We start from the raw sequence: 19715 nt of genomic DNA on the forward strand, positions 1-19715 counted from the left end.
CCACTGATCTTAGTCATTTCTTCACCTGGTCCTCATTCTGCCTTCCAAGGCTGTTGTCCATCAGGTCATTCTCCTATTCCACACCCACCCTAACTTTAGCCCAATCCCACCTACCTAACCAATCCCATCTCTGACTCCATCCTCAGAAGCCTCAGACCCTCCACCTGCACTCCAATGCCTTGCGTCCTGGTTAATTTCCTTCTGGTAGTTTCCTTCAATCATTTCTAGTTTCTTTCACTCCATATTGATCACTTTTCCTCCCACAGTTTCTCCATTTCTCACCTTTTTCAACTCTCTTGGATTCATTCTGCTTTCTTTCCCTACTGGTCTGTAGGCAGCCAGCAATAACTCAGTGGCCCAACTCACGGCAGGGGTACTACAGTAAGACTCCAATCATCTAGCACCCTCAGAACTTTTGCGGTGACAGACTGGCTGATTTTCCACACTACTGGATGTTACTCCTATTAATATGTCAACCCTTTTAGGTATTACATTGTACACTCAGTGGCCACTCAATAACCTACTCGTTAATGCAACTATCTGATCAGCCAATCATATGGCAACAACTCAATGCATAAAAGCATGCAGACATGGGCAAGGGGTGCAATTGTTCAGACCAAACATCAGATTTAAGTGACTTAAGACTATGAAATGATTCTGCTGGATAGGGTGGTTTGATCATCTTAGAAATTGCCAATCTTGTGGGATTTTCACTCACAACTGTCTCTAGAGTTTACAGAGAAAAGTGAAAAACAAAAAAACATTCAGTGAATGGTAGTTCTGTAGACTGGTTCAAGCAGACAGGAAAAGTGACAATAACTCATAGCCACACACTACAACAGTGGTGTGCAGAAGAGCGCAACATGTCGAACTTTGAAGTGGATGGGCTACAGCAGAAGATGGTGAACATAGTGAGTACATGATTATTATTCCAGTGAAGTAGGTGAATTGACAAGGAGTATGGGAAAACAAGATGCCAGTGATTTTAAAGGAAGCATTGGGAATAGAATCAAGTGAGCTTGAAGGAAACAAGGACTCAGTCATTTTAAGGGGGGGGGGTGGTGGTAAGAATTTAAAGGGTTATGTTCCACAGAACATAAACAGAACCAGATGAGCCAAATACCACAGTATTTGGACTTCCATAGTATATAGCAGATTATCAAAGATCCCAGCAAACAGACCCACCCTCATTACACAGATTTATTAGAGTTATCAAGTGGTATCCAGAGTACAGAAAGCAGTATATGGTATTTAGTAAGTTAGAAAGACAGTGAGCAAACACAACTGTGGAATGTACAAGCATAAAATTCACCCAGTTCATATTTTCACTGTTGTCTTGATTTTACACCTAAATTTCCATCTTTATTTCAAGCATGATAGGCATCAGTTAGTCTTGTGAGACCATGGATTTGCGCCTTGGAAGATTTCACCTAAATTTCCATCTTTATTTCAAGCATGAATTGTTTTTTAATCAGATGTATTAGCATTAAGACTCTTGGGTCTTTCCTGCACCCCTTTCAAAATGCCCCATTTAGTTTATACATGTAAAAACCATATTATAAACACAAATGTACTGTTTACCAGCATGTAAGAATTCAGATATGTCTAAAGTTGGTTTAATACAAAAGCCTTCAATTACTAGTGCAGTTAATATATAATTCTTTGTTTCATTTAATTGTTTTGTAGAAAGTACAATATATGAAGATCAAATGCAGACACACTTTCTCCCAGGACGTCATCTGAAGCCATGGCTTCCTCGCAGAATTGTATTACAAAGACCATCTTTAATCCGTGTAGAAACTAGGGCACAGTAAAAATCACAGAGGGTGGGTCAGCTATGTTTGCTGGGATCTTAGATTATAAGAATTTCATAGGTGACAGCAAAAAGATGGCAATTCCACCTTTCCCTTCCACAAAAGATCAGTCAAAAAATCAAGACTATATTTGGAAAGCCAAAACAAATAATGTATTTTATTCAGAATACTGCTGGATTTGTATTAAGAGAGTACTGTTACTGCTCTTTCTGGCTAAAGTTTACAGAATAAAAACAAAGCAGAGGTTTCTAATTTTATTGCACATATTCCTGCTGTACAATAAACTTCAAATTGCTGAAAGCAGTTCTAAATGTACAAATTAAAGAGTTTCCTCAGGAAACTAGAAGACAAAAAAAAATCCTATTAATCCCTTAATACATTAAGATGAAAATCTGGAATATAAACACTTCAATATTATTTCCTTGGAATTAATCTATTCAGCATAGTAGTAAATCTCATTTCTCGTCATTTCATAAAATTACAGAGTCATAATTTACAACAAAACCTATCTTTACAAGTTAATACTTGATCAAAAGTTCCAACCGTCACAGAGCCAGGCTATAGAGCAAGCAATTAATACTTACTTTGGCTTCAAGGTTCAGTTTACTAGATTATCATTTAAACTATCTTATTTTGGCTACCATGGTAGCTACAATGTGAACAAAGACCTGACTGAATTCCAAATGTCTCAGACTGCTGAAGAGAGAAGTTAAAAAATAGTCCCCAGACTTTCCAGGTTATTTGTCAAAAGCTAAAGTTTTTGGAAAGTTAACCCAATCCGAATTACATTCAAGTTCACAGTGAACTCCTGGTAACAAACCAGCAATGAATCCAACTCTTGTACATTCTTCTTAAACTGTCAGAATTCAGAGTGGCACCTTCCATCTTGGGCAAAGGCTCTCAAAGGTTCTCATTGGGCAATGGCTGAGCTTGGCCACATTCGGTAATGCCAGGCTCAAACCCACATTTCAATTTCTAGCTGATGGTCTAAGAACAGTGATGAGTTTCCTGATGCTATGATAAGGTGCCTTTGATGGACCAGAAGACAAGGAGGAATTTCAATGTTGCTCCTGAGAAGGTAACTATTGCTAGAGAGGCATTGAGGACATGGACTTAATTTGTCAATGACCAAGTAAAAATAAAGCACAAGTTCTGAGAGCAATGACCTAATAATAGGCCACCTTCATGGAAAAATAACAGGATCCTACAACAATCCCATGGATAACAAGCTGACTTCTAGAATAGCTTGGACAGTTCACCTAATGCCACAAAAGTTCTAAGATAATGGGGGAAAATGTATTTGGCACTAAGAATTTCAAATGAATAAATGGAAGCCAAACATAGATGAGCCAAAGTTGAATTATTTTTGAACCTGATTGTACTTTTAACATAAGAATGTTGGTAAAAGGAATGGTGCCAATGTTGACTACAATGATTTTCAGAAACTGATTGCAAAGTTATAAAAATAATTTTGATCTGTCTCTGTTGGGTCATAAATTCAGTCTGATGTTTGAATCATCTAGTTTCGCTGGCACTGCATCTGCCACCAAAGAAATGACAAGATACAAGTCTGTTTAACAAAACATTCATAGGGAGTACAAGGTAAAAGATTCATCAGTCTCCATTAGCAAGCTTGATGCCCCTGATATAAAGGATCAACCTCAGTTCCTGGAACACTCTGCCAAGGATGGTGGTGAATGCAGACACAATCGTGTAGTGCTGAAGAGCTATTTAGACAGGCACCTCAATATTCAGTAACTGGGAGGAATATAAACCATGGCAGGTAGTTTATTTTGGCATCAGGGTCAGCACAGACATTTTGGGCCTAAGGACCTGTTCTTGTGCTGTACTATGTCTTCAATAAAATATAGGTTAAACCATTATGTTGTTGCAAATAACTCTAGTCATGTACTTTAGCAAGGATGTGAAGGGCTGAGAAAAGACACAGTAAAGAGTGAGGGACTCAGTTATACTGTTATATTGAAGACACTGGATCTTGTACTGTAAGATTAATAAATCCTAGTTTATTACTCGGCACCAAATCCTGCAATGCAGGAAAGAGGAAGCTGGCGATGAAGAACTTATGTTGGATAGAAAGCAGTACAGCTTCTTTAAGATCATTTAACTTAAAAAGAAATTCATCAAGTTGGACTGAAGTGCAGCGATGGAGAGGGAAATAAATCAGGTGTCAAATTATATTTGGCTCTGAACAGTTATCAAAACAAAAGCAATTCGTTAACTATCACAATATATTAATGCAAAGTCACCATTGAGAGAGCTCAGTAATGAATGACAGTCTTAAAAGTAGCTTTGGACATTATCTATTTGTGTCTGAAGTTTACAAAATGCAGCAAACATGATGGCATTAACATCACTGAATTGTTTTTTCCCAACAGAAGTAATTAGAGCGAAACAAGTTTAATTATACGACTGTTTACAACATAAACAATTACTTTATAAATACTAAAAGTTACACACTTAAGCTTTCAAATCCCAGCTTTATATTTGGAACCGTAAACAGAACCAGTAGCAAATCAAACATTAGTAAGTACACAAAGTAATGTGCATATTTAATTGTTTTGCAATAACTTCAAAACAAATTGTGGCAACCTTTTAAATAAATGATTTAAAATATTTTCATTTTAGATATCAAATCAAGTACAAAAAAGGCCCTATAGAATAATTTTACATACTTTAGTAAAATACAAGCCTAGTATCAAGAACCAGCATGTATGTGGACCACAGACAAGTAGTATATGACACACTGAACTGATCCAATGCTATTTCAAAGGGAAGCTGAAATAAAATCGATTTAAGCTACACAAAGGATACTTGCACTCTCAGTTGGTTATTTATACGTAGCTTGGAGAGTACATCATTTATTGGCTTGAAGATTGTCCAACAAACCACAGCTGTTAAGGACATATGTTTTGGGGATTAAATTCATTAAGTAATAAACAAAAATAAACTGACATCTCTCAACATGTTATAAAGAAAAACTCTAAAAAGGCACCACTGACTTCTTGTATACAGTATATAAAAAAAATCAGTTTGCAGCAGAATGCCTTTATGTACTTTTCTTCAAGGACAGCTGTTACAACTCTTCTTCATTCATATTATCAACTCTGGCTCTGTGTACTTCAAGTTCCTCAGCACTCACCATGGCAGGGTCAATTGCAGCATAACGCGTACCATGGAACTGCCGAAGATGGATCTGAAAAGAAAACCCGAGGCCAAACTTTACAGGAGCTGAAGTTAAATCCTGAATAAATTCTGGCTTTACCGGTTGAAATTATTGTATTATTTGACATACAATAAGCTAATGTTTTTAGAATATTAAGTGAATTACATTAAATCCAAATTCAATACAAATAAGTGCACTGCTGTTCCTGAATTTAGGAGGAGGGAGTATTAAAAAAGCACCAAGACTTCTTGCCAATAGTAGATACTGTGACATATTGTGATGGTGGTGGTAAAGTTGCTACTGATCAATTAGGCTGCTTTGAAGTGACTGCAAAATGCTCGAGGAACTAACTCAGCAAGTCAGGCAGCATCTATGGAGGGGAATAAACAGCCATTGTTTCAGAATGGCAGTACCACTTAAGAAGTTATGATACTGCAAAGTAGAGGGAATGTCATTAGACATCAATGTAGAATTGTTTGGTCAGAATTAAGAAGTGAGAGAACTAGTGTGTATATAGTATATTGAAAGGAAAAGTGACAAGGAAAAATTGACAAACTAAGAGGGTATAAAAAGGATTGTTCTTAAAGAGAGGTGAAGCAAATTTGACACACTCTCCGGATTTGATGATGCTGGTTGGGCTTCTTAAAAAAAAAATCATACAATTGGATACTACTCCCATTAATACTTTTTAAAATTGCAGACTCAATGGCATGACTTAGTGAATAAGGAGTGCAAAAGCAATGCTTCTGCTGGGGAAACAAGATAGCTTTGGATAGAAACTTCTTTTGCTAACATAACATTAATGTAACTTCTCCCAACATAAATCTCTGGCCAATGTGCTTATCTACTTACTACTTCCTGGCTGCGCAGGACGTGACCTAACACATTAAACGGCCCATTAAAATGAAAGCTGAATGTGCTTAATCAAGTAGAAACTCATAAATGAATTACCCGAAGGGTAGAACAAGATGCATCCTAGGTTGCCAAGGGAAGTGGAGTGGAGGTTAAGGAAGTCTTACCAATCTCAAACTACAAAACCCTTCCTGCAGTTTTGAAATTGACACATATGCAATTTCTTTGCTACAGAAAACTTGCAATTAAGCTCTTTAAAATGCATTCACTGTTTTTGCTCCTTCGTCTCCTTGCATTTCTAGCAACCACATGTCAAAAATTCTAAACTTCCTTGCTTCTTAAATCTCAAGTTTAAGCTCTTAGTTCAAGGTCACACTTTTAAAACAAGATAACTTTTAACACTTTACCTGAATATAAAGGTTAACTTCAGCACTGCGACACAAATAAGGAAAATTACCACCAGTTTTAAGATGTGCTCGCCTCGCATTTGGATATAATTTGTACATGTCTTCTTTGGCTTCTTGAGAAAGTGCACTGTGGTCAAAGACCTAAAATAGGTGATAGAACACACACTTGAATGACCCACATAAAGTATTCCTCAACAAAAATATTCATTAAGCAAATGAAAGGCATGACTATTGATGAAAAGTGGGAATATTCTGGAATATGTGAATATAGCAGATATTAATTCAAGCAGGAACCAGTCTTCAGTTCTTAATATAAATTGTAAATTGCAAGCAGTAAAGTGAAGTTAAAAGCCCACCTTGGCAAATAAATAATACTGTCTGTGTAGCACCAAGAGATATAGTTTGCAAAGTGGTGACCATGAGAGATTTGGATTTGCATCAGCCAAACATATAGACAATGGGATTATGTTAATTGTCCTGCATCAATCTAGGGTTTGAGTAATGGTATTAAGTAATCTGCAATATTGTAAACAAGTTTGTGATTAGTATTTGAACATTCAGAAACATCTCCCACTGTAGATATGCAATTCAAAGGAAGCACTGGCAACCCAAAGCCAACAATGTCATTGTAACTAATGAAATTGTATTGAATCACCTACTGTTACCTTTGATCTTAAGAGTATAAGAATGTGATGTACTTGGACTTTGTGGGAGTCTACCGAGAGAATCTCTAAGAGAATGCCTGTCTGTCATGATGAACAATGACTTTCATATCCACATCTCCAGTCTCTCCAGTATACATAGCTAGGTTGCCCAGGACTTTTGCACAGTACTGTGCTCACTGCTCAGCTTCATTTCTCCAGTCCTGCCGAAGGGTTTTGACCCAAAACATCAACTGTACTTTTTTCCATAGATGCTGCCTGGCCTGCTGAATTCCTCCAGCATTTTGTGTGTTGCTCGGATTTCCAGCATTTGCAGATATCCTATTTGTAAATAAAATGTCTTTTTAAAAAATTCCTTTTCCAAGATAATAGCAACGGAGATACGGTAATGGGGGTGCAAAGATGTGATGTTGAGATATATCCTAGGAGGCACTGGGACATATCACCAGTGACGTATCCTGGTGCCATCGGGTGGTTTGGCTCTTTCATCATGAGACACCCTCGCCCAGGTAACCCAGCCCAGGGTCGATCAGACTCAGCTAATGTCCCAGCAGCACTGGCCCATGGTCACACCTCTCCATCCATAGCCATCTGAAGGCTCACTCAGTAGCCTCTGTGACGGCTCTTCTCTGTGCAGCTCCGGTAACGACAGAGAGAGTAGGTTTGACGAGTGAGCAGCCAGCAAAACCTCTGCTCCCCACCTCTATAGGCTGCCTTCGTGCCCTTCACCCCTATCTTTGACACTGTCTCCCAGCTCCTGGTATTTGGCCTTCTTGTGTTCGAACTCTTGCTCAATCGACTTCCCAAGGCACTGTCAGTTCTACCATCACCACCTGCTTCAAGTCTTCTGACAGAATGACCACGTGAGGCCTCAGCAATGAAGTCAGGATCGATTTTTAGTTGCCAGTCAGATGCCGTGACAAGCAAGCCTGCTGGTGACTTGAGACGAGGCTGTGATTGGTCTCCAGCTTTGACAAAGGCTATGGGTTTTCTGGGTTGGCAGAGGCGCTACTACTGTTAATGGCCAAGAAAATATTTTCTGCCACTACCTTCAGCAGCTGGTTATGATACCAGAGGTGACATTATTACTTCCTGAGAAGACAGGTTTTTTGGAGTATGCAGGCCTCTCCTTCACATGTTCTATCAGTCTGTTGTCACCAGTACAATGCTTTGCCCAGGGCTTTTAGGCAGCTGCTGAGGATGTGACAAATGTCCCACACAAAAATTCTGGCAGGCATTCAACTGTACACATTAAGAACACAATTAAGCATGCCAGCTTGCTTTCCCATTTAGTATGATCACTGCAAACATAACATCATATTCTCCATCTAACTGCAGCAATCTTGCATGCCTACCAATTAAGAATTGATCTACCTCCGCCGTAAAAAAATCCAAAGACTGTGCTTCCAAAGTTCAACATTTTGAAGAGTTCCAAGATCACAAGTTCTTGAGAGAAATATGTGGATCTGTGTCTTAAATGGTCAACCCCTTATTTTCAAGATATTAAGATTCTTCCATTATAGGAAATGGCATCTCCACATCTTTAGGATCTTTGTACTGTATGCTTCATTGAAATAACCTCTCACTTGTCAAAGTATCAGCCAATGTAAGCCTAGCCAGATCAACCATCTGCCCGTTCCAGGTATTAGTCTGGTAAAACTTGTCTGATCTGCTTTCATCAGAACAAAACACTTCCTTAAAAATAGGAGTCAAGTATTGTACATGAGGCACTGATAAGATCATATCTGGAGTACAATGTACCTGAAGCAAATTCCCCCCCATGTGCAATAAATGATAATAGATAAATACTTTATTGATCCCAAATGAAATCAGTATCACAGTAGCATTACAAGTGCACAGGTATGCAAATATTACAAGAATTAAAAAACAAGTTAGCTTAAAAATAAGATGTACAATATTAACAAGTCAAAGTTTACAAGATTTATAAGATTTTCAAGTTCACACTTGCTAAGATGGTAGTGCAAGAATTACCGTAATATTATACAGTAATGGGTGCACATTCAAACTGTCCAGATGGTAGTAGTGATGGTAGTATTGCACAGGATGTGGTAAACAGAACTAAACAGAGGTTAATAACAGTCTAATAGGAAGGTCATCACTTCTTCAGCAATAGGTTTGACATTATAGAGCCTAAAGGTCGAGGGCTAGAATAATCTCATAGAGCTCTTCGGAACAGCAGCTGTCCTAGTCCATTACTGAAAGTGCTCCTCTATTCAGCCAAGGTGGCATGCAGAGGGTGAGAAACATCGCCACAACTTTCCAAAGGATCCTTTGTTCTATCACAGCCTCCAGTGTGTCCAGTTTGACTACTACAACAGAGCCCCCTTTCTAATCAGTTTATTGAGCCTGTTGGCATCATCCATGTTGATGCCATTGCCCCAGCACACCGCTCCATGGAAGATTGTACTGGTGACAACAGACTGGTAGAACATGTGAAGGAGAGGCCTGCATACTCCAAAAAACCTGTCTTCTCAGGAAGTAATAATGTCAGCTTTTCTGAATACTTGCTGAACCTGCATACAAACAAGAAATGGCAAATGGATTTAAAGCAGATAGGTGCAAGGTGCTGCATTTTGGGAGGTCAAATTGAGACAACAGGACGCTCACATTAACATTGGAGTGTATATCACAGCAGTTAGCATGACGGTACCACAGCTCAGGGCGCCGGATTCAGAATTCAATTCTAGTGTCCTCTGTGAGAAAATCTGTATATTCTTGCCACGTGTGCATGGGCTTTCTCCCACGGTCCAAAAACATACCAGTTCGTAGGTTAATTAGTCATTATAAATTGTCCTGTGATTGGGGCATAAGGGCCTGTTTTGTGCTTTATCTCTAAATGTTTTTTTATATAATCAAAACAGTAGAGCCAAGAGAAGTTTTATAAAACAAGGGAGCTTGGAACTTAAGAGGGCTTTGTACAGTGCATACAACTTTTTCCCAATTTATTTTTCCTAACTACCAAAGTTAACATCCATACTTTGTCTTTATTCAGAAGATTTACTGCAGATCAGTTGTTGCAACACAATTCCACGTGGCACCTGACTTGTTGCATCTTGCTAACCAGAAAAGGGCCCAATTATGCTTATTTTGTTTCCTGTTAGCCAGTAAACCTAGATTCCACAACATCTTACTTCCCACACCATGAAATAAACTTTGACATGGCACGTAATCAAAAGCTTCTGAAAATCTAGCTATCAATTACTCTGAACTTCTCTGAAGCATTCTAATAAATTGTTCAAGTGATTTCTCTTTCACAAACCAAATGCTGATAATTGCCTGATTACTTTCAATTTTCTAAGTGCCTGATCATAAATGACCTTAGCTTCTAGCATTCCCCCACTCCAGCAAATGTAATGTTAACTAGCTTGCAGTTCCCTGTTCCCTTTTTGAATAAACAGCTTACTTCTACTTATTTCCAATTTAATGAAATCTTCCCCAAATCTAAATTAAACCTTATGTATAAACCATCTCACTGGCTACTTCTTTTAGGAACCTAGGATGAAGTCCATCAGAGCAGCCAGTCCACAGCTCCAACAGTTTGCCATGTACCACTACCCAGTTGATTATAACTAGGTTTTTCTTTACTTTCCTATTCTTTTTTTCCCTGGGATGTTACTTGTATCTTCTGATGGAAAACGCCTGAATAAATTCATTTGCCATCTACTAATTTTCCATTAACAATTCTCCATAATGTCTTTTTTAAGTTCAATTCTATCTTTTTTTTATTTAATCACAGATCCTCCCCTTGGAATTTTTCTTTCTTCTTGGAATAGTCTACTCTGTGAATTCGGAAGGCTCTTTCTAAAAGCCTGACAGCATCTCAACTGACTAATTCCTGATTCGATTTACCAGTTCTGCTTTGAGCAAAACTGGATTCCATGACTTAAATTAAACTGGCAGCCTGGATAGAAAAGAGGCTGAGGGGCAAAATAGGAGACTAGAATAGACTGCTTGTTGTTCACATGGATGGAAGCATATAATAGCGTTTGTATCAGAGCATTAATCCTTTAGGTTAATTAATGACCTAACTTTATATACACAGGTCACAATTCCAAAATGAAATCTGTAATTATGATAACAGTAGCAAACTTCAAAAGTACAGAGAGACTGCCGAAATTGCAGAAAATATTTAATGATACAATTATAGTGCCTATGAAGGCCAAAACATAATTTTTTTTATCCCTGTCTATAGTTTGAGAAGTTTTATCCCTTCAGATGTTCACCAAGGTACTGTTTAAATGTGATGAAGGTTTCTGTCACATCTCCCTTTCATGCATCAAATTCCATTCATTGTTACTGACCTCTATGCTAAGGAAACAGGTCATTTTTGTTTATCCTGTCAAGGCTTCTCACAATCTTTATTTTTAACACACATTTCAACCTCCCTAATCTCCTCATAACTAACTCTCCAGCCCTGACAATTTACTATTAAAGCTACTCTGCGCCCTTCCTGCGGTGTGGTGGCTAGAAAGGTACACAATCTCCAGGCTGCAGTCCAGCTCCTGTTGCTGATATTTCTAGCAGCCTCCCTGGTCTTATGTTCTATGCTTCATTAGAAGCAGGTCTGCTGTAAGGCTGAAGAATCTTTTGACACCTTCAGAGATATAAAGCACAAGTTCTAAAGTCCTTCCATCCCTCTAACCTCAGTATTCTATTATTAATTGTATTTTCCCTTGCTCTCCTTAAATATATGACCTCATTTCAAGTGTAATTATCATTTAATCATAATTAATATAGCCAAATGAAACAGCATTCCTCTGCGGCCTAGGTGCAACACATATTAGCAACAGCACAAACAACAAGAAAGACCATAGCTGCGATTTCAGAAAAACAGTCACAAAGGAAAAAATAATGTAGTCCAAGTCCCTGAGTGGCATGACGGCAGTCCTGATCCACTGAAGAGCAACACTGAGTGAACACCAGAGCACAGCACTGACAGCAGGGCCTGGCCCCAACCCAGTACAGATTCCAGCCTGTCACACAGACCAGTGGCTCTCCCACACGGCCTTGACACCTCCTCTACTGAACGGCTGCAATAGGTGAGCCTGGTCCTCGCCACAATCACAGCAACACAGTCCCTCCCCACCCCCATCTCACAAATCAACATTCTAATTTTTTTTTTAAAAACAGCTGCATTCACCAACAAATACTCTGAGCAGGATTTATTTTTAAAACACGGCCTGAAAATTGCATGGTACTTTAAATGTCTTTTGTGTAAAATGCATACTATGATTTAGAACAAAAATTGAAAAACCACATACTTTAGACTTTATTTATTAATTGAAAGGTATAATGAAGTACAGTACAACAAAAAATCTTCCATGTTTTCTCAACTTTTTCTTGTCTGGCTTTATTATAAATTTATTGTCTATAAACACTGTCCAGATTAATTTTGAATCCGGATGAAAAATGTGTCTTAATCCTCTTTAGATCATCCAAATGTTCCACCTCCAGTCTGTTTCTGGATTTACATTTGATTGAATTCATAAGACTGAATCCACGTTTGAAGTCAGCTTTAGAAGCTTGAAATATTCCAACAATGTAAACAAGAATTGACAGTTTTTCAAATTATTTGTTTCTTTTTAGCATGTAGGGTGCCTATAAAAAGTATTTACCCCTACCCCCCAACCCCCCGCCGCAAGTTTTCATGTTTTGTTTTACAACATTGAATCATAGAGGATTTAATGTGGCTTTTTTTGACACTGATCATCAGAAAAATGCTTTCACGTCAAAGTGAAAACAGATCTCTACAAAGCGTTCTGTAGCATGTTGTGATTTCCTCTCTTTTTATATTAAAGTGATTTACTCAATCATACAGCATGGAAAAATATCTTCAGCTGTCATATCACTCTCTTCTTACCCGTCACCCTGCAAATTTTCTCTTTCAGGTGTTTACCATGTTCCTCTTTAGAAACAGATTTACATAATTAAATCAGATGGAGTAGATTAGTTGGGGGTGATGTTTCTATCATTCTGTCAGATAGTGCATTCCAACTTAACTATGTAAGTTTTGCCATCAACTTCTTGTCAATCAACATCCTATTGGATGGCACAAAACTTCCTACAGCTGAATGAAGGCAATTCTGAAGTTGACCTATTTGGGCCCCCTGACTCCATCAAAGTGATTACCAACAGTCTTGGTAACTTGTCCACCCTTGTCAAACCCCATGTTAAATCCCTTGGTGTAATATTTGATTCCACCTTTAAGTTAGACAAGCAAGTTAATACAGTAGTAAAAGCCAGATTTTTCCAGCTTCGTACTATTGCCAAAATCAAGCAGTTTCTCTCTTTTAAAGATCTCGAGAAAGTCATCCATGCCCTTATATCCTCCCACTTGGACTACTCCAAATCCCTGTATACTGGGATTAATCAGTTGTCCCTGTCCCACCTGCAACTGATCCAGAATACTGCAGCCAGGCTCCTGACAGGTGCCCGGAAGAGGGACCATATTACTCCTGTCCTGGCCTCCCTGCACCGGCTGCCAGTACGGTTCAGAATTGATTTTAAGATTCTCTTGTTTGTTTATACAGCCCAAAATGGGCTGGCCCCCACTTATATCACAGACCTTCTAACCCCTTACTCTACTTCCAGGTCCCTCAGGTCGGCTGACTTGGAGCTCCTGGCTGTCCCATGATCTAAACTTAAGCTCAGGGGTGACAACGCCTTTGCTACTGTAGCCCCTAGACTGTGGAACAGCATTCCCTTCCCCATCAGATCAGCCTCCTCCATCGACTTTTTAAAATCCAGGCTCAAAACTTACTTCTATTCACTAGCGTTTGAATCCTCCTGATGTGGCTGATTTTTGGCTTGTGCATAGGCCCTTGTGTTGTTTTTTTTTGTGCCTATAAGCTGTTTGCCTTGTTGGTTATGTCTGTGTTTCTTGTATTTGTGATTGCTCTAATCTGTACAGCACTTTGGTCAACGTATGTTGTTTTTAAATATGCTATATAAATAAATTTGACTTGACTATATCCTTCTGCAAATAACCGCAGTATTTACCTTTCTGGATGATCAAAGATGCTTGAAATTAAAAAAAACAAATTTCTGGTTAACTGTAATGAAAACAAGCCCAACTTTTCTACAAAAGACACTCATCTGTGCAAACATTATGACCTTGAATCCCTTGACTTTCCAGAGTAGGATAAAATATTCTGATGTTTAAAATAGCTTCCTTCTTTGCCTCTATTTACAAAAGCCTGAGTCAAGTGTTTTAATAATTTGCCCTGCCAATTTTAGATATGTGTAATCAAATTTCTTATTGTTCTCTTTATACTTTAAAATTACTTTTTTAAAAAAAATTTGTATTTCCTGACTCATTTCCCTAAGATGTCACATGCCAACCATCAATAGCCAGAAAATAGAAGTCCTTGAGATCTAAGGGAAAATTCCGGGTTAAATATGACTCGGTATCAGAAAGCAAAGGGTAATAGTTGATTGGATTTTTGGGGCTGTATGCAGTGGTGTTCTGTAGGACTCATTACTAGAGTCCTTATACTTTAAGCTTAAATGCAGGAGATTTTTTAAAACAATTGCTAATAACAAAATTAGTATCGTTGGTAGTGAGGAGCTTGTATACAGAAAGATACCACTGGACAGATTATGGAGGTACTAAAAGGGGCAAGCGAAGTTTACTCTAGAGAAGTGAGATGAGATGCGGCACACTTGGACACAGCAGCCACTCTGGGTCCAATCAAAGTTATATTTGTTCATTGTGTATATCTTTTTTACGATCGCAAATCACTGCTGGATACTAAGAACATTGGGGGTAAGGTATTGGTGTGGGTGGAGAATTGGTTAGCAGACAGGAAGCAAAGAGTGGGAATAAACGGGACCTTTTCAGAATGGCAGGCAGTGACTAATGGGGTACCGCAAGGCTCAGTGCTGGGACCCCAGTTGTTTACAATATATATTAATGACTTGGATGAGGGAATTAAATGCAGCATCTCCAAGTCTGCGGATGACACGAAGCTGGGTGGCAGTGTTAGCAGTGAGGAGGATGCTAAGAGGATGCAGGGTGACTTGGATAGGTTGGGTGAGTGGGCAAACTCATGGCAGATGCAATTTAATGTGGATAAATGTGAAGTTATCCACTTTGGTGGCAAAAATAGGAAAACAGATTATTATCTGAATGGTGGCCGATTAGGAAAAGGGGAGGTGCAACGGGACCTGGGTGTCATTATACACCAGTCATTGAAAGTGGGCATGCAGGTACAGCAGGCGGTGAAAAAGGCGAACGGTATGCTGGCATTTATAGCGAGAGGATTCGAGTACAGGAGCAGGGAGGTACTACTGCAGTTGTACAAGGCCTTGGTGAGACCACACCTGGAGTATTGTGTGCAGTTTTGGTCCCCTAATCTGAGGAAAGACATCTTTGCCATAGAGGGAGTACAAAGAAGGTTCACCAGATTGATTCCTGGGATGGCAGGTCTTTCATATGAAGAAAGACTGGATGAACTGGGCTTGTACTCGTTGGAATTTAGAAGATTGAGGGGGGATCTGATTGAAACGTATAAGATCCTAAAGGGATTGGACAGGCTAGATGCGGGAAGATTGTTCCCGATGTTGGGGAGGTCCAGAACAAGGGGTCACAGTTTGAGGATAGAGGGGAAGCCTTTTAGGACCGAGATTAGGAAAAACTTCTTCACACAGAGGGTGGTGAATCTGTGGAATTCTCTGCCACAGCAAACTGTTGAGGCCAGTTCATTGGCTATGTTTAAGAGGGAGTTAGATATGGCCCTTGTGGCTACAGGGGTCAGGGGGTATGGAGGGAAGGCTGGGTTCTGAGTTGGATGATCAGCCATGATCATAATAAATGGCGGTGCAGGCTCGAAGGGCCGAATGGCCTACTCCTGCACCTATTTTCTATGTTTCTAACATGAAGTACTGCAGGGCTATCCCATCAGCGGGTTACTCAATAGAGACAGAGCTGGGCTGACTGTGTACTGTTGTGTTGTCGCTTGGACCTGTAGCAGACTGTTGTGCTGTGACAGTGCACTGTGTGAGTGATGGTTTTGGATATTTTTCATTGGGATCGCAAGACCCTACTGGACATTGGTAATGTAGTATACTGCAAGTCTGGTTCACTGGTTCATTGGTGACACTGTCCCCTCTAAGTTGCATGGGTGGGTGGCCACGCAATAACTGAAATGCTCCCTCACACATAGCCTTTGTTGCTGTGTGGATGGAATTTTCTTTTTTATAATTTTGAAACAATGTTAATATCTTGAAATTTGTTAATGTTATATCATGCCCTGTAATTAGTGTTCATGAATATAATCCATAAATTTTCCAAATAATAAGCATATCACATTTGAAACATTTTATTTAGAACTACTGTATATTCAGTGTCTTAAGTTACAAATTGTAACTATAAACTCAAGATTAAAATGTTCACAATAGGTACTCCTGTTTGAGTACTGTTGCGGGAGACAGCTTACCCGGGGGAAGCGACAGTGGCCGTGCCTCCGGCACAGAGTCCGGCCCTGTAGCTCAGAAGGGTAGAGCAAGGAAGAGGAGGGCAGTTGTGATAGGGGACTCGATAGTAAGGGGGTCAGACATGCGATTCTGTGGACGCAGTCCAGAGACCCAGATGGTAGTTTGCCTCCCTGGTGCCAGGGTCCGGGATATTTCTGATTGTGTCCAAGATATCCTGAAGTGGGAGGGTGAGGAGCCAGAGGTTGTGGTACATATAGGTACCAATGACATAGGTAGGAAAAGGGAAGAAGTCCTGAAAGGAGAATATAGGGAGCTAGGAAGGGAGTTGAGAAAAAGGACCGCAAAGGTAGTAATCTCGGGATTACTGCCTGTGCCACGCGACAGTGACAGTAGGAATGCGATGAGGTGGAGGATAAATGCGTGGCTGAGGGATTGGAGCAGGGGGCAGGGATTCCAGCAGGGGGCAGGGATTCAAGTTTTTGGATCATTGGGACCTCTTTTGGTGCAGGCGTGACCTGTACAAAAAGGACGGGTTACACTTGCATCCTAGGGGGACCAATATCCTGGCAGGGAGATTAGCGAGGGCTACTGAGGTGACTTTAAACTAGACTGGTTGGGGGGTGGGAATCAAATTAAAGAGGCTAGGCGTGAGGAGGTTAGTTCACAACAGGGGGATGGGAACCAGTGCAGAGAGACAGAGGGGTGTAAAGTGAGGGTAGAAGCAAAAAGTAGTAAGGAGAAAAGTAAAAGTGGCAGGCTGACAAATCCAGGGCAAGCATCAAAAAGGGCCACTTTTCAACATAATTGTATAAGGGCTAAGAGAGTTGTAAAAGAGCGCCTGAAGGCTTTGTGTGTCAATGCAAGGAGCATTTGTAACAAGGTGGATGAATTGAAAGTGCAGATTGTTATTAATGATTATGATATAGTTGGGATCACAGAGACATGGCTCCAGGGTGACCAAGGATGGGAGCTCAATGTTCAGGGATATTCAATATTCAGGAGGGATAGGCATGAAAGAAAAGGAGGTGGGGTGGCGTTGCTGGTTAAAGATGAGATTAACGCAATAGAAAGGAAGGACATAAGCCGGGAAGATGTGGAATTGATATGGGTAGAGCTGCGTAACACTAAGGGGCAGAAAACGCTGGTGGGAGTTGTGTACAGGCCACCTAACAGTAGTAGTGAGGTCGGAGATGGTATTAAACAGGAAATTAGAAATGCGTGCAATAAAGGAACAGCAGTTATAATGGGTGACTTCAATCTACATGTAGATTGGGTGAACCAAATTAGTAAAGTTGCTGAGGAAGAGGATTTCTTGGAATGTATGCGGGATGGTTTTTTGAACCAACATGTCGAGGAACCGACTAGAGAGCAGGCTATTCTAGACTGGGTTTTGAGCAATGAGGAAGGGTTGATTAGCAATCTTGTCGTGAGAGGCCCCTTGGGTAAGAGTGACCATAATATGGTGGAAGTCTTCATTAAGATGGAGAGTGACATAGTTAATTCAGAAACAAAGCTTCTGAATTTAAAGAGGGGTAACTTTGAAGGTATGAGATGTGAATTAGCTAATTGGAATTAGCTAATTAGAATTGCATGGATGAACTACAACAATTGTTCATCCCAGTTTGGCAAAAGAATAAATCAAGGAAGGTAGTGCACCCGTGGCTGACAAGAGAAATTAGGGATAGTATCAATTCCAAAGAAGAAGCATGCAAATTAGCCAGAAAAAGTGGCTCACCTGAGGACTGGGAGAAATTCAGAGTTCAGCAAAGGAGGGCAAAGGGCTTAATTAGGAAGGGGAAAAAAGATTACGAGAGAAAACTGGCAGGGAACATAAAAAATGACTGTAAAAGCTTTTATAGATATGTAAAAAGGAAAAGACTGGTAAAGACAAATGTAGGTCCCCTACAGACAGAAACAGGTGAGTTGATTATGGGGAGCAAGGACATGGCAGACCAATTGAATAATTACTTTGGTTCTGTCTTCACTAAGGAGGACATAAATAATCTTCCAGAAATAGTAGGGGACAGAGGGTCCAGTGAGATGGAGGAACTGAGTGAAATACATGTTAGTAGGGAAGTAGTGTTGGGTAAATTGAAGGGATTAAAGGCAGATAAATCCCCAGGGCCAGATGGTCTGCATCCCAGAGTGCTTAAGGAAGTAGCCCAAGAAATAGTGGATGCATTAGTGATAATTTTTCAAAACTCGTTAGACGCTGGACTAGTTCCTGAGGATTGGAGGGTGGCTAATATAACCCCACTTTTTAAAAAAGGAGGAAGAGAGAAACCGGGGAATTATAGACCGGTTAGCCTAACGTCGGTGGTGGGGAAACTGCTGGAGTCAGTTATCAAAGATGTGATAACAACACATTTGGAAAGCGGTGAAATCATCGGACAAAGTCAGCATGGATTTGTGAAAGGAAAATCATGTCTGACGAATCTCATAGAACTTTTTGAGGATGTAACTAGTAGAGTGGATAGGGGAGAACCAGTGGATGTGGTATATTTGGATTTTCAAAAGGCTTTTGACAAGGTCCCACACAGGAGATTAGTGTGCAAACTTAAAGCACGCGGTATTGGGGGTAAGGTATTGATGTGGATAGGGAATTGGTTAGCAGATAGGAAGCAAAGAGTGGGAATAAACGGGACCTTTTCAGAATGGCAGGCAGTGACTAGTGGGGTACCGCAAGGCTCAGTGCTGGGACCCCAGTTGTTTACAATATATATTAATGACTTGGATGAGGGAATTAAATGCAGCATCTCCAAGTTTGCGGATGACACGAAGCTGGGCGGCAGTGTTAGCTGTGAGGAGGATGCTAAGAGGATGCAGGGTGACTTGGATAGGTTGGGTGAGTGGGCAAATTCATGGCAGATGCAATTTAATGTGGATAAATGTGAAGTTATGCACTTTGGTGGCAAAAATAGGAAAACAGATTATTATCTGAATGGTGGCCGATTAGGAAAAGGGGAGGTGCAACGAGACCTGGGTGTCATTATACACCAGTCATTGAAAGTGGGCATGCAGGTACAGCAGGTGGTGAAATAGGCGAATGGTATGCTGGCATTTATAGCGATAGGATTAGAGTACAGGAGCAGGGAGGTACTACTGCAGTTGTACAAGGCCTTGGTGAGACCACACCTGGAGTATTGTGTGCAGTTTTGGTCCCCTAAACTGAGGAAAGACATCCTTGCAATAGAGGGAGTACAAAGAAGGTTCACCAGATTAATTCCTGGGATGGCAGGACTTTCATATGAAGAAAGACTGGATGAACTGGGCTTGTACTCGTTGGAATTTAGAAGATTGAGGGGGGATCTGATTGAAACGTATAAAATCCTAAAGGGAT

The 19715-nt window shown here is 40.1% G+C and overlaps 1 protein-coding gene across 3 annotated transcripts in view; it reads right to left on the reverse strand.

Moving 5' to 3' along the window:
- Positions 1 to 1701: 1701 nt before the first annotated feature.
- The window catches only part of spg21 (SPG21 abhydrolase domain containing, maspardin), a 58252-nt gene continuing 40238 nt past the window's right edge, over positions 1702 to 19715 (reverse strand). For all 3 annotated transcript variants that reach the window (XM_063065820.1, XM_063065821.1, XM_063065822.1), the window contains exons 8-9: positions 6258 to 6398; positions 1702 to 5028 (exon numbers count right to left, since the gene is read on the reverse strand). In XM_063065820.1, the coding sequence (XP_062921890.1) occupies positions 4909 to 5028; positions 6258 to 6398 (261 nt within the window). In that variant the 3' untranslated portion in view covers positions 1702 to 4908. The remainder of the gene's footprint in view (positions 5029 to 6257; positions 6399 to 19715) is intronic.

The sequence above is a fragment of the Mobula hypostoma genome, chromosome 13, assembly GCF_963921235.1.
Source record: "Mobula hypostoma chromosome 13, sMobHyp1.1, whole genome shotgun sequence".
Classification (NCBI taxonomy): domain Eukaryota; kingdom Metazoa; phylum Chordata; class Chondrichthyes; order Myliobatiformes; family Myliobatidae; genus Mobula; species Mobula hypostoma.